The 12,838-nt window shown below is 39.6% G+C and overlaps 1 protein-coding gene across 3 annotated transcripts; it reads right to left on the reverse strand.

The window, feature by feature from the left end:
- Nucleotides 1–60: 60 nt before the first annotated feature.
- Nucleotides 61–10,930, reverse strand: PDCD2L (programmed cell death 2 like). 3 transcript variants are annotated; one of them, XM_064519690.1, is made up of 11 exons: nucleotides 10,737–10,930; nucleotides 10,037–10,138; nucleotides 9,689–9,797; nucleotides 7,681–7,810; nucleotides 6,737–6,868; nucleotides 5,546–5,709; nucleotides 5,370–5,439; nucleotides 3,930–4,330; nucleotides 2,731–2,844; nucleotides 907–1,055; nucleotides 61–207 (listed from the first exon to the last, which is right to left on the reverse strand). In XM_064519690.1, the coding sequence occupies exons 5-11, from the start codon at nucleotides 6,773–6,775 to the stop codon at nucleotides 77–79; spliced, it is 1,068 nt and encodes a 355-aa protein (XP_064375760.1). In that variant the 5' UTR covers nucleotides 6,776–6,868; nucleotides 7,681–7,810; nucleotides 9,689–9,797; nucleotides 10,037–10,138; nucleotides 10,737–10,930; the 3' UTR covers nucleotides 61–76. The 3 variants fall into 3 exon arrangements, with proteins under 3 accessions (XP_064375760.1, XP_064375761.1, XP_025963442.2); XM_064519691.1 differs by lacking the exon at nucleotides 7,681–7,810; XM_026107657.2 differs by lacking the exons at nucleotides 6,737–6,868; nucleotides 7,681–7,810; nucleotides 9,689–9,797; nucleotides 10,037–10,138; nucleotides 10,737–10,930 and adding an exon at nucleotides 5,842–6,088.
- Nucleotides 10,931–12,838: the final 1,908 nt, after the last annotated feature.

Raw genomic sequence — 12,838 nt, forward strand, 5'->3', positions numbered from 1 at the left:
CAAAAAATGTTGCATAATTACACATGTTCAACTGCAATTAAAAAATACACTTTTCATACATGTGGAGAAATACATTTTATTTAAATAATTTCTGATCTGGGTCTTCTTGTACAAAAATAAATTCTTCAAGAGGGGTTTGATGATTTGTTGGCCAACAGCTCCTCTCACACGTGTAAACTATAACAGTTCCAAATTCCACTGATAGATCTAAAAACAAAATAATAAAGGTATGCATTAGAAAAATTGTACAGGTAGGGGCTATTACTTATCACTGTCCTTGCATTTATGTACAGACTTGTACAACTTCATTACCCAATTTGTCACTTAGACAAAATTATTGGTCATTTTGGGGGATTGTTTTAGTTAAAACATCTGTAAAATGATTCAGGCAGGCAGCTTAGCCTGGGCTAAAAGAATTAAATAGCATTAACGTCAGGTACCCTAATCAGTACTCACAGTGATCTGATGCAAAAAGTACAAAATGCAGACAAGACCACTGTAAATCCGATGCTAAATGGTTGCCAGAGCTTTAAAAGAGCATTAAGTAAAACTGAGCAAAATTAGTAGTAATCTGAAGGACAGCTGTCTTCTCTCTTATGTTTGTGACAAACCCATGGCTTCAAAAAAATGGGAAAGAAACAACAACAAAAAAGCATTTGCAGTCTTATTAAAGTCCACCAGGGAGCAAATGTATTTGCAACCAGAGAGTCTCCATAAGATCAGAGATGTATCTTTTGCTTAGTGGTACTTATATTAGAAACATAGTAGATCCTATATAAGATAATCACTGCATTTAAGCAGATCAGTGCATACAGTTAAAAAGTAACAAACCAATTTGCAGTCCACTAAATGTTACCAAGAGGCTGACAGTTTCCACTGTTCAGCTACCTTAACAAAAGTCCACACCTGTATCACTCTGGAGCATGCTGACAAGTGCTGGCATAAGTTGAAATTCAAATACTCTGTTACTTCCACAGTTACTGCAGGCTGGGATACCTTTGTTAATGTTGGCTGGAGGACACGTTATGAATAAAGGCTGTCCCCCCCAGGAGTATCTAGGAGAAGAAAGTAAAAATATATATATATATTTTTTTTTGTATCTAAGTTTCACAGGAAAACATACATGTTGGTGTCAGTGTTCAGGATTCTCTGAAACCTCAGGGTTTGCTCGAAGTACAAAACATTGTTAGGAGGAAGAATCATTGCCAAGTTTCAGGTGAGTCATTCAACAAGATTAAAGATGGGGAAGGGGAAATACTTGGAAGGTCAAAACTTACAGTCTTATAGAGAGAGCTGCACTTAAGAAACAAATGCTTTGAACTGACACCTCCAAAATATCCTGTACCTGACTTGCATTTAATTAAATGCAACTACACATTCCTGGAAATGGAATCTTCATTGCTGGCTGTTAAGGATATCCAACACAGAAGGGGCCTCACAACCACTGTAAGTATGCCACAAAACCAAAGTTTTGCGGTTAAGGGCTATCACAGCTCTGCATATAACAAGAAACCATGATCAAAGATTGTTTCCATTGAATGCCAACAGGTGACTCTGTGTTGTGCTGACAGCACAATAAATAACTGGTAGCCCAGGAGAGGTGGGGGCCTGACAGGCACACTCACAATGCTCTGGGATCTGGAACGGAAGCGCTAGAGAAATACTATGACTAGTGATAATCATAGTGATCACCAGGTGTGAAGTTTGAGAAGAAATAACATTCAAAGAGTGCAATACTACAAAGTGATAAATCACGTGGAAAAAAGTTATTTGAAAAAACGTTACTTGTCTTCTGTAATAGTGAATTTTCTGTACAATCTTTGATGTTTAACTAACACAAATTCCTGATGTTTCTTATCTGTGTACTATGCCCTCAAACTTCGCTTCCTCATTGAAAAAGTACTAGTTAGTTCTACCTGGTTCTGGAAATCTGATAAACAAAAGTCCTATCACTGCACTGAGAGAGCCTGATCAGATAGACCACATCACTCTCTCTCTGGAACAAAGAAACTACAAATTAATACTTTATACAATCCATGAAAATGAGGGGTATTTATGTGGTACTATGAAAAATTCATGATTTGAACTCTTCGTTATACTTCCATTCAGAAATAAACTCCTCTTTGGGGAAAGCAGCTGTTCTGTGGTTAAATCTGCTTTTGTTCTAGGAAAAGCAACAGACTTAAAAGAACTGAAGTCTGCGTGGATCCCTAGGAAAAATCACAATAAGCTGCAAATGAACTCAGGTTTTAAAATCAGTAATTTCTTACTTTATCGTCCTAAGGCTTGAGACATAAGCAATGACAATAACATCACAAAACTTCAGAGGAGCAGATAACCTTGGAAATATATCACAACAGCATACCACTGTGCATTATGGTCCCCTCTCAAGACGGTCTCTGGAAAACCGCTATGTCTAGGTTTCACTGGGCCTTCAAAAAACAGTCTGGGTTGGCTCTCGTCAGGTCTTACGTTGAAGATTCTCCCACAGACAGATCCAGGCTCTCTGACCCTGCTTTGTTTCTCATCCGGCTTATACTTTGTATAAAAAAAAAAGTCCAACTAAGGACTGAAGTCTGACTACATATGCACACCAACAGTGCTCTTGGCAATTTTTTTGATTAAGAAAAAAAAAAAAAGACTCTTTGCAATGAAATAGTTTTATCTGACGTACTGGCAATCCATGACTATAGTTTATATCTCCCTGTTGTAACAAAATGATCAACATACCTTAAAATCTGTTCATGACAGACAGATATTCTTTTCATAAATTTATGGAATGTGTGATCCCTGCTTTTGACTTCACTCTTCTCATATTTTTCATTGTCACTTTCACCTGCAAAACTACAGAGAAAGAAGAAAATAAGCAAAATTTCCAACAAGGTTTTCAGTACAATGTGTGTGCTGTAAATCAGCAGTTGTTACTCTATATACATATAAATTACATTAAATACACTGAAAAAACTATACATGTTAAATTAGATGCAACTCCAGTTACAGGATGTAGTTGACCATCTTGCTTCTAGTTCTTTGGTATCTGGTGGCTTACAATTATTAAGAATGTTTCAAATTACCACATGAAAATCAAATCCACCAAACAGCTACTTAAACCTAAAGTCATTCCCTTAGAACCTCTAAGGAATATTTCTAGCTTTTAATTATGGTGCTTTGCATTTTTTTTTTAATTAAGTGTAATTAAAGTTCTTTGATTCTATTAAGGCCGAAAAAATCAACAGGAACACCACTAATAAAAAGCATTCCATGCACATTCTGTAATTAACTGTAGATTTAGCATTCAAAAAATTCAGCATAGCCCACAACTGAATCAGGGAAAGTCACTGTACACGTTAATACTAGCAAAAGAGACAGTGGTCTGGATATAAGCACTCCTCTATGCTAACATTCAACATGTTTGCAGTAACTAGGTTCAAAATTTGTTTTACAGACAACATCTTTAACAAAAGCTTTGTGACCTGTTACCATCATCGCAGTCTCAAGTCAAAGTATAACTCAGTCCCCAAGAAGTTAAACTTTTAAAAACTCAAACGCAATTTAAGGAAAGCTAGAGCGTTGAAAAGAAGAGTCAAAAGTCACAACAAGAACTTGTGCCACTTAGCATAAAGTGTGGCTTTAACCACATTTTAGAGGCTAAAGGTCCACCGCTCCATCTGGAGCCCAAGGAGGTTCCAGTTGTTCAGTCACTCAGAAATAGGTACATCTCTGAATAACTCAAAATTCCAAATTCTAACAAAACCGTGCTCATTGTTGTGATCTTCCTGCAAGGTACCACACATCATTGATTCTTGGTGGAGTCAGTTATGAACAAAAAGCACTGAGATTTACAGAGAATCAGATGTAGTCTGTCAGCCAGCACAGAGGAAACTATGCAAGCCCTTCAGTTTCAGCATGAAGTCTAAGCCTGTTCTCACCTTTCTGACATCAACTGTTCCAAATCAACACCCTCTCTCTGCTGATACTCCTTTAATAGCTTATCTGCATGATCTGTATCAATGAAACCAGTGTAGTCCTCCTCATCCACAACGCTAATGTAATAGGGCTGGAACACAGGAGCTGAACTAGCCGCTACTGTTCCTTCCCTGACAGGAGCACGAATACTCAGGGGACCCGACACATCTTTAGCTTCAGACAAGCGAAGCTGCTGGAACTGGGATGCACACTCCACCTCTCTGGACAAGGAGTTGCTCATCATCACTTCATTTAAGCCAAGCAGCTGAAGGGATGTGTACGCAGGAGATTCTGCTTCATCACAGACCCCCCAGTCATCTGCTTCTTCACACCAATCACTTGCAGCAAAGTTAGATTCCTGTTTCTGAGGGGAAAAAAAGGAAACATTTTCAAGACCCACCACTCCAATGCCTTTCAAATACAGTTTCACTATTACAACAGAAAAGAGAAGTACATTCCTCAAACTAACACTTAGCATTACTTTGCCCACTTGCCCCACAATGCTGACTACCAGCATAACTATGTTTACTTTTCACAGCAGTGTACGCAGTATGGCAAAAGAAATCTCAAAGTGGAGAAACGGCTCAAAAACGTATTGGCTTTTTCAATGGGCTATGTACATTGTGTTGCCATACCTATGCTGTTGGCAAGACCATTGCTAGTTAGTTTTCGTATACTTATCCAAACCACAGTTACTGTACCACAGACAAGCTCAAAGAGCAGAATGTGGAGGAAATATATACTACACATACATAAAATAAATTGTTTAAAAATTTGAGCTGTGGAGGGAAGCAGCTAGAGAAGGAAAGTAAGAAACAGTTTAAAAAAAAAAGTGTTACCATTTTCATCAGAACTTCATCCATCACAGACTCAAATTTCATGCAGCAAATGCAGCTGTTAAACACACTTACTGCCTGTCATCATCTTGTCTCCTCTTTCAATTTTTATAAGCCAACATATAAAAAATTAACTTTGTAAGAGAAAATCCCAGAAATATATTAACAATAATCCAGTCAGATTACTTAAAATTGATGATAAAATAGTAAGATAAAACACTTTTTTAAGGCAACTTAGATAACAAAAGTATTAAGTGTCAGTTTTGGCCATACAGTTAGACTACAACTTCCACTTTAAAATGACCCTAACATAGATCACAGGTAAGAAATTGCTCTTCTAGTAAATAAGGTGTAGCATTCACTGTGTCACAGAGCCACACAGATGACTCAAAACTAGCATGCAGTGCAACTTACTGCAAAAGGTTATGGTTGCTTAAACAAATATATATAAATATAAAGCTCATCCAACTCAACTGCAACTTTATTTTAAAACTTCCTCACCACTAGGCTTCATAGATCTCACTAAAACAAAAGGCAGAAAGTAAAATGGCGATATGCGAGCTTTACCTGCTTTAAACTCCGATCTCGTGCTTCCTTGTCTTCTGCCTGCAAACACTGGGAGCGCAGCACCTTCCAGCTTCGGCACGCCATGTAAAACAGACGGGGGCGGGGGGAGTTGAGCGACACCCGCTAGCCGCGCCGGAGCCGGCCGCATCGGGCGCAAAGGCGCAGGGCGCTCTCACCTCTGCGGCTTTCCCCAGCAGCCCTTCCCGGCACAGGCGAAGACGTTGGCGACGCGGTGGTAGGGGGACGCCTCCAGGGGACAGTACACCTGCACCAGGTGCAGCAGCGCGGCGCCGCAGACCCCGCAGCCGGGGCAGCCCAGGCGCACGGAGGGCACCGCGTCCTGCAAGACCAACAGCACAGCCCGCGCTGCAGGCGCCCCACTGCGGCCTCAGGGCCCCGCGCGGCGCGGCCAGGGTCCTCCCCGCGGCCCCGCCGTCGCCCCCCGGCCCGGCCCGGCCCGGCCCGCCCGTACCGCGGAGCCGCCCAGCTTGTTGGTAGCCCAGGCCGGGGCCCGCCCGCCGCCCCGGCTCGGGGCCGCCATCGGCGCGTCGCGGAGCCCCAGCAGCACGGGGCGCCTTGCCGCGGCGGCCATGACACCAGCACCTCCCGCTGCGCTACGGCGAGCGCCGGCGGACAAACCCAGGCAGGAGCTCGCCCCGCCCCGCCCCTTCAGCTCCCCGGGGCCGCCAGCTGGCGGAGAGGCGCCCGCGCATGCGCGAGGGTGGCGGACCGGGGGGGGGGGCGGGGCGCTCCCTTGGCTCGGCAAATCTGAAACTACATTCAGTAAATGCTGTAGCGTTGAAATCTTAGTTTCTGCTTTTCTCCAAGCAGTCGAGTTACCCGCAGCTGTTAATCTAAGGCAACGCTGCGGAATAATATCCCGTTTACAGTCACTAAGAATGTAACGGGTTTGATCTTGGCTGTGGTATTTAGGCAGATGAACGTGATCTTACCCATTTCGAACAAAGCCAGCCCAACACTGTATAACGGCTCTGCTAAGTTTAACCTCGTCTTCTGTAGCATTCCCTGCAGGACACCAGGGAAACTGCACTGAAAGCACAAGATGAACAATCTGGCGCAGCGCCGTAGCTGCCTGTCTGAGCATCCTTTGTGCAACAATAAGCAAATGAAAACTTCGATTTCCTCTCTGTTTTGAAACCATTTTCGGAAGTCATTGCAAAATTACAAGAACTTTGCACGAATATGGACTTCAGAATTGACTCCAAATGAAGAATATGATGGAAAAGCACGAGTCCAATAGTATACAAGAAAACTAAAATTTCTTATGCTACTAGAAATTTTTTATCTTATCAGTACTTAAGTACTGATGGTGCATATACAAATTATTTAGCAAACAGATACATCACCTGCCAAGAAGGGCTTTCCAAGTGCAAAGCCAATGTCATCTGGATGATCTGCTTTTACAAAGTTTGGCCTTGTATATTTAGTTGAACTTGGTTGATGCTGAACTTCATAAAAGTACACTGGATTACCGGCATCTAATAGACAAATAAAACATAAGAAGTTTTGTTATTAATAATATTTATCACCAAAAATTATATACTTAAATCAAGAGCTACGATGATAAGGTTTGGGAGAAATGACCATCGTATTAACTGTAAATGGGAGTTGTGTGGACATTGTGTATTCTCAAAGGTTGATAAAAAGGAATCCTTCATATGTAAGTAGACCCTGACACAGTCACAGAGCTGGTGCCATTAACGTTACTGGGACATACCTGACGCTGAACTATGAATCAGATTGTCCCTGAGACCTGTGTAGAAGGCATCTCTTACCCTGTATCATGTTCATTGTGGACATTTGTATTCATTCTCTTTCTGCAGTATAAGAAAAAGGCTCCACTTTCTCCTGTTGTAGATTTTCAGTTTTTCTGCAAGAATGATTCCCAACCTTCACTGTCCTATGGAGAGTTCAGAACTGAAGTCTTCAGTGAAGTGGCTTCAGATGCAAGTGACAAGAAGCCAGCTGAAATGACTTCAGATACATTACACTTTGCCTCCACTTGACATTAGTTTCAACTTCCTGCGACTGCACACAGTGCCAGAGGTTTGGGGACCAGTGCCTGACCTCTGGCAGGAGAATTTCAGGTGTTCAGGACAAGACAGCAGTTTCAACATTCATGAAAGATGTAAGCAGGCTTATGCGTTGTTCTAAGGATAGCTTCGGGACATGGGTTGAAAGCATTTTGAGGAGATATGGTAACAGACAGAAACATTGAGAAGGATCCTACTTGGGCTTTGCTCTATTTTTTTAGTTCAGGTATTTTTCTAAAGCTGAACTGGTGACTCACCTCTGTGATATCTGGCTTTTTCAATATCTGGAAAAACAAATATTGGATCTCCCAATGCCTCAAGGAAACCATTCTCACACTTCTTTACATACTCATCATATACTAGATGAACAAGCTCAGGAGGAGCATGCTAAAACAAACAGTAAAGATACCGTGTATAACAATGATGCATATTCTAAAACCTTAAGTATAAGCTTAATGTATTCTCCACCCATTACTAGAAACATTTTCTCTTCCTTCAAAAAGTAATCTGCACTGGTAGTAGTCAAAAACTCAGAGATGGGACTTCAGTGTTACTAACTAAAGCTCCACCTGGAAGCAAGAGATTTGCAGGAGCACAAAGGAGAATTATATCAATATCTGCTCGAGTACTATCAGTTAGCGTTGCTTGCTGTTTTCCCTCTGTGGAAATTACTTGCATGAGAAAACAAAATTCAGGTAATTTTACTGAGAGTTTCCACAGCATTATCTCAAGCTTGCTCCATTCCCTTCCAGGACAAGTCTAAAGTTCCTCCCCTCAGATCTTTGGAGCAACTTCTGGAGCTTGGGAACCAGCCCCTTGAGGACCCTGAACAGACAGACCCTCTGCAGAGCCTTAATCCCAACCTAGTGGCCCTCCCTACACCTTGCAGTTAGTTCAAGGACACCACAGTGCATGCAGGGATTTTGCTGCAGTGACTGTATCCAAGATGATGATGATAATAATAATAATAATAATAATAATAATAAATAATAATAATAAAGGAGGAACTAGTGCAGATCTGAGGTATCAACCCTCACCAGATAAAAGTCAATTAGTACATTAACATGCCTCTTACTGTTAAAGACTCTGTGCTCTGTAACACTTGAATTGCTACATTTTTGTCCAATACTTTTGCAAAAGGAGGATATTTTAGCAGCTGCAGAATTAAAAAAAAAAAGTTTTCTGTGAGCTCCTGCACTTCTGAGGAATTAACTGATCAATATATAAATAAAAGGCATTATTTTTACAGGATTACAGTTGGAAGCAGAAATCCAAATTCATGGTTTGTTACTCCTATTTTATATGGGACTGCATTGATCCTTTTTTCAGCTAGTAGCAGCAATGGGTTTTTAAGGAAAAATATAACATCCACAACTGCATCAATAAAGAGGGGATGGTGAAGGAAAAAAACCCAACATGTTGTTATTTACATATTGATTTTGCATATTGATTTGCATTTACATATTGATTTTTGATAATTCAGCATTCCTATTATTGACCTAAAGAAACCACCCAAGTGAGCTATTTTTAGTTAAAATATAAAATATCAAAGATAGCTAAAGCTAAGTTTCAGGCCTTGTTTTGAGTTTCTCATATTTTTAGTACTGCACATTAAATTAATACTGAATGCTCAAGATAGAGAGTGAACATGGATAACTCCACGTTCTTAGGGTTGGATAAGTAACAGGGTCAAAATAAACTCATGCAGTAAGATTGCATAAGAAATGACAAGCCAGCATTATGATATGGAAAAACTGGGTTTTGCAACAGGTAAAACTGCTACTAACCAAATGTCAGTTTTGCGGAAGGGAGAGTTTTCTCAATGACTGTACTTCCTACAAAGTTTTGAAAAAAGCTTTATTAGTTATTAGTTAGTTTATTAGCTCCTAGAACGTGCCTTGCTGATGACAGAGGTTACACGAGGCAGTGTGCAAAGCCGGCGAGCTCCATTCTGCAAATTTTAACTCTCCTGCCTAGCATTCCTGAGCTGCCTGGTTCATAACCTCTCCCAGAAGAAACCGCATTTATTGTTTACATTCCTGTGATGAATGCACTTCTACCTGGAAATGCATAAGAACAGACCCCAAGGAAGGTGGGGAATGTTACCTATTCAGATTGTTCAGGTGCAGTATTATTGTCCAAGTGTACTTTTGTGAAGTCCTGTGAAAGCCAAGCAAGCACCACACAATAGTTTTGCTTCAGGTTATTTTAGTCTTACAGAAAAAAATTGTTCTGTCTTGTGAAACCGAATGAATACAGTATTACCTGCCATTTTTAGAGTTATGTTTACCATCTCGTCCTCTGTTTTTTCTCTTAAGCACTGAACCATTGTAGCTGAATCAGATTTTTCACAGCCAGCCACAGTTGCAATTCTCTGCAATCAGTACAACACAAAATTTTCTTATGTTAACCATGCTACAAGTTACAACAGCATGCACACTACTAGGTATTTGCAAGTCTGAACGAAGCAGTGTCAGAATTAGGTGTACACACAGATATTCTCACAGGAAAGTATCATAGTATGGAAAGCAACAATATTAAAAGATCAGTAATAATAAAAAATACCGTTAAAACTCTAAAATGTGGAACAATACGCATCTTTAAAATACTTACTTTGGCTTGTTTTTCAGGATGGTCAGTTATCAGAGTTCTGGCTACAACTCCACTCTCTGAGATAGCCCTATGGAACAGACTCTGTGGCAGAGGAGACAGGACCTGAGAAGCAAAAACGGTATATAACAAACATATCTGTTCACTCACTTAGAAAGGCAATTACATGAATTATGGTATAATTAACACATTTTTGAAAATATTACAAAATTAAGTGTTCTATTGACAGAATGTGACAAACAGCGCAATATCAACAATTCTTGTTGAGGAACATTATCTAAACACACTGCTAAGAATTCTTAAAATATAGGTGCACAGTGTATCACCACATGCATATTTAGTGCATATGGACTGTTAGTGTGATGCCAAACTAGGTATCTATACCAAATGACTACTAGTAAAGATAAGAAGTGGGGTTTGGTCCATAACCTAGGAACTTAAAGGTAACTTCTACTTTGTGGCCCTAATATTATTCCTTTCTCAATTGCTTGAAAGAATGCCATTCTCAGTATTTGGGGTTTTAAAATAGAAAGATGGACTGAAAGCTTTTCACCCAGCCAGAAACTACTTTGGTATCAGACGTCCTTAACAAAATGATAGGCCTTACTTTTCCACAGAAGCGAAACCTATAGTTTTTCATTCATAAACACAAGTGATTTTTTCTCTATCCCCTTTAAGAAGATAATGATTTTTGTGAACCTACAAGGGCAGAAACACTGATTCCTCCTGCAGACTATCCAGCAATGGTGACAGAGCCTGGATCACCTCCAAAATTTATGATGTTTTCCTGTACCCATAGAGGGGCTGCCAATTAATCCAAATATCCTCAGTTTCCATGGGCATCTTCATCACCAGTACCGAAAAGGAGGGAGTATAGATTACTTTACAAGGTTTTAGCTTCCAGTAAGAGTGCGTGAGAAACAAGCAAACAAAACAGTAACAAACTTTGTCACAATTTTGTACAAGTGCTTTGGAAAAAAGCCAGCACAACATCTTGACTAAAATAGGCAAGGATGCCTACTAGGTATTGAATTGCTGCAAACACTATGTTTTCAAAGGCTGAAAGGGCTGAGCCATCATCTGTTGAAGCTGCACCCAGCACTAATGCACCTCCAGGGCTCCACACTACCTGAAGAAAACCAGACAGGGTCAGAGTTTCATACCTGCAAATCTAAACCCATGGATTTCAAATCACAAGTGATTTCACATTGATTTCACATTGATTGCTAATTGATTGCTAAAGATACAGCTCTATTTTGTGCTACACGCAGGTACTGCTATTGTAATCTCAAGTAACTAAGAGCATTAGATTAAAAAAGTTATAGGAATCTTTGAATGTTAGAGTCTTAAAGAGTAGTTAAAGTTGTTTAAAGAAGCACTATTAAGTATTCATATTATATATATTCCCTGAGTCTTTCAAGAGTTTTAAAAATAGAAATGTTGCATTAGGATACCTTAAAACCATTTTAATATTTAATTGTAAAATATTAAGGAGATTGTGTATCTTGCAGGTCTGAGTAAACGCATAGGAAAATTGAACATGCATTTATATAGGTTGATCCATTTTGCAAAACCGGTTCTAGAACAGCACCTGTACATTTACATACCACACTAAAGCACTGGCTGTTTCTATTTTTTCAACCAAATTAAGCTGTTGTTAAACAGATTTGGAACAAATTGAGAGCTATATCCAGCAAAGACAGAGCATACTTTTTTTCATGGAAATACATCAGTTACAAGATTGATCTATGGTTTCTCACTGAGTTAGCTTACGGGTAACTTGTTTTTGTCTGAAGAGGCAGGTATATACACATTTAGGTACAAACAGTATTCAGACATCTGGAGAGAAATTTTTGTTTTTCCTGTTAGTAATGATGTGTGATAAAAACTGCCCAACAACTTTATCCTGTAGGCACCTGAATAACTCAAAAAATATATATCAACCACAGTCAATAGACTCAGAATAACAAAAAGTCCACAAATATTGTATTCAGAAAACACGCAATACAGGAAATTCACATCTGATATATTTCTTACTGAAAGAGAACATATAATCATTTTCCATTTTCAATACAAGCACTCTTTTCCTGATGTGACTGATAATCGAACTTGCACTATACAAATATAGATAAGCTGACAGTAAAATACTGTTAAATTGTTAACTGGAAATGTAGTTTTAAACAGCTACCTGCAGATAGGCAAGGGCTAAGACAAATAAGCCTTCCCACAGCAGAAGTGCAAATGGATTCTCTCAAATTTATATCTAACCCTCAAATAGTGCATTAGAAATGTTACTGCTATCACTTAGGTAACCAGCACAAAGAAACAGCACGTGGCATAAGAATTTTATATTATTGACTGAATTGACATTAATCTTTATATGTAATATAATACGCAGGGGCATTTTATTCCTTCCACTGTTTTCTTAAGCCCTTGTCCCTTCTATTCCTAAGCTATGTGTTTCATAGTCATTACACGTGAGAGATTTAAAATGCCATAAGGGAACATCACTGACCGAGCAGACACCATTGATCCTTACCAAACAAGCATCATCTCTAAAAGAGCATCTGAAAAAGAATTTCAAATTCATTCTTAATAGACTAATTCACAGGCGATCCAAACTCTAACTGAACACAAACAGTTCTGGTTTTGCTGTCCTAAGTATCTATATTCTAGTGCTTCGAAATATAAACAAAATAAATAGATGGAACTAGTTTTGTCATTTTCTTACACTGGTGGGTAGAAAGTGGCATCTCTGCCACCTTTCCATGGCTCAGGTGGCTGGGGTTCGGAAAACCTCAACGG

Source organism: Dromaius novaehollandiae, chromosome 13 (assembly GCF_036370855.1).
Source record: "Dromaius novaehollandiae isolate bDroNov1 chromosome 13, bDroNov1.hap1, whole genome shotgun sequence".
Classification (NCBI taxonomy): domain Eukaryota; kingdom Metazoa; phylum Chordata; class Aves; order Casuariiformes; family Dromaiidae; genus Dromaius; species Dromaius novaehollandiae.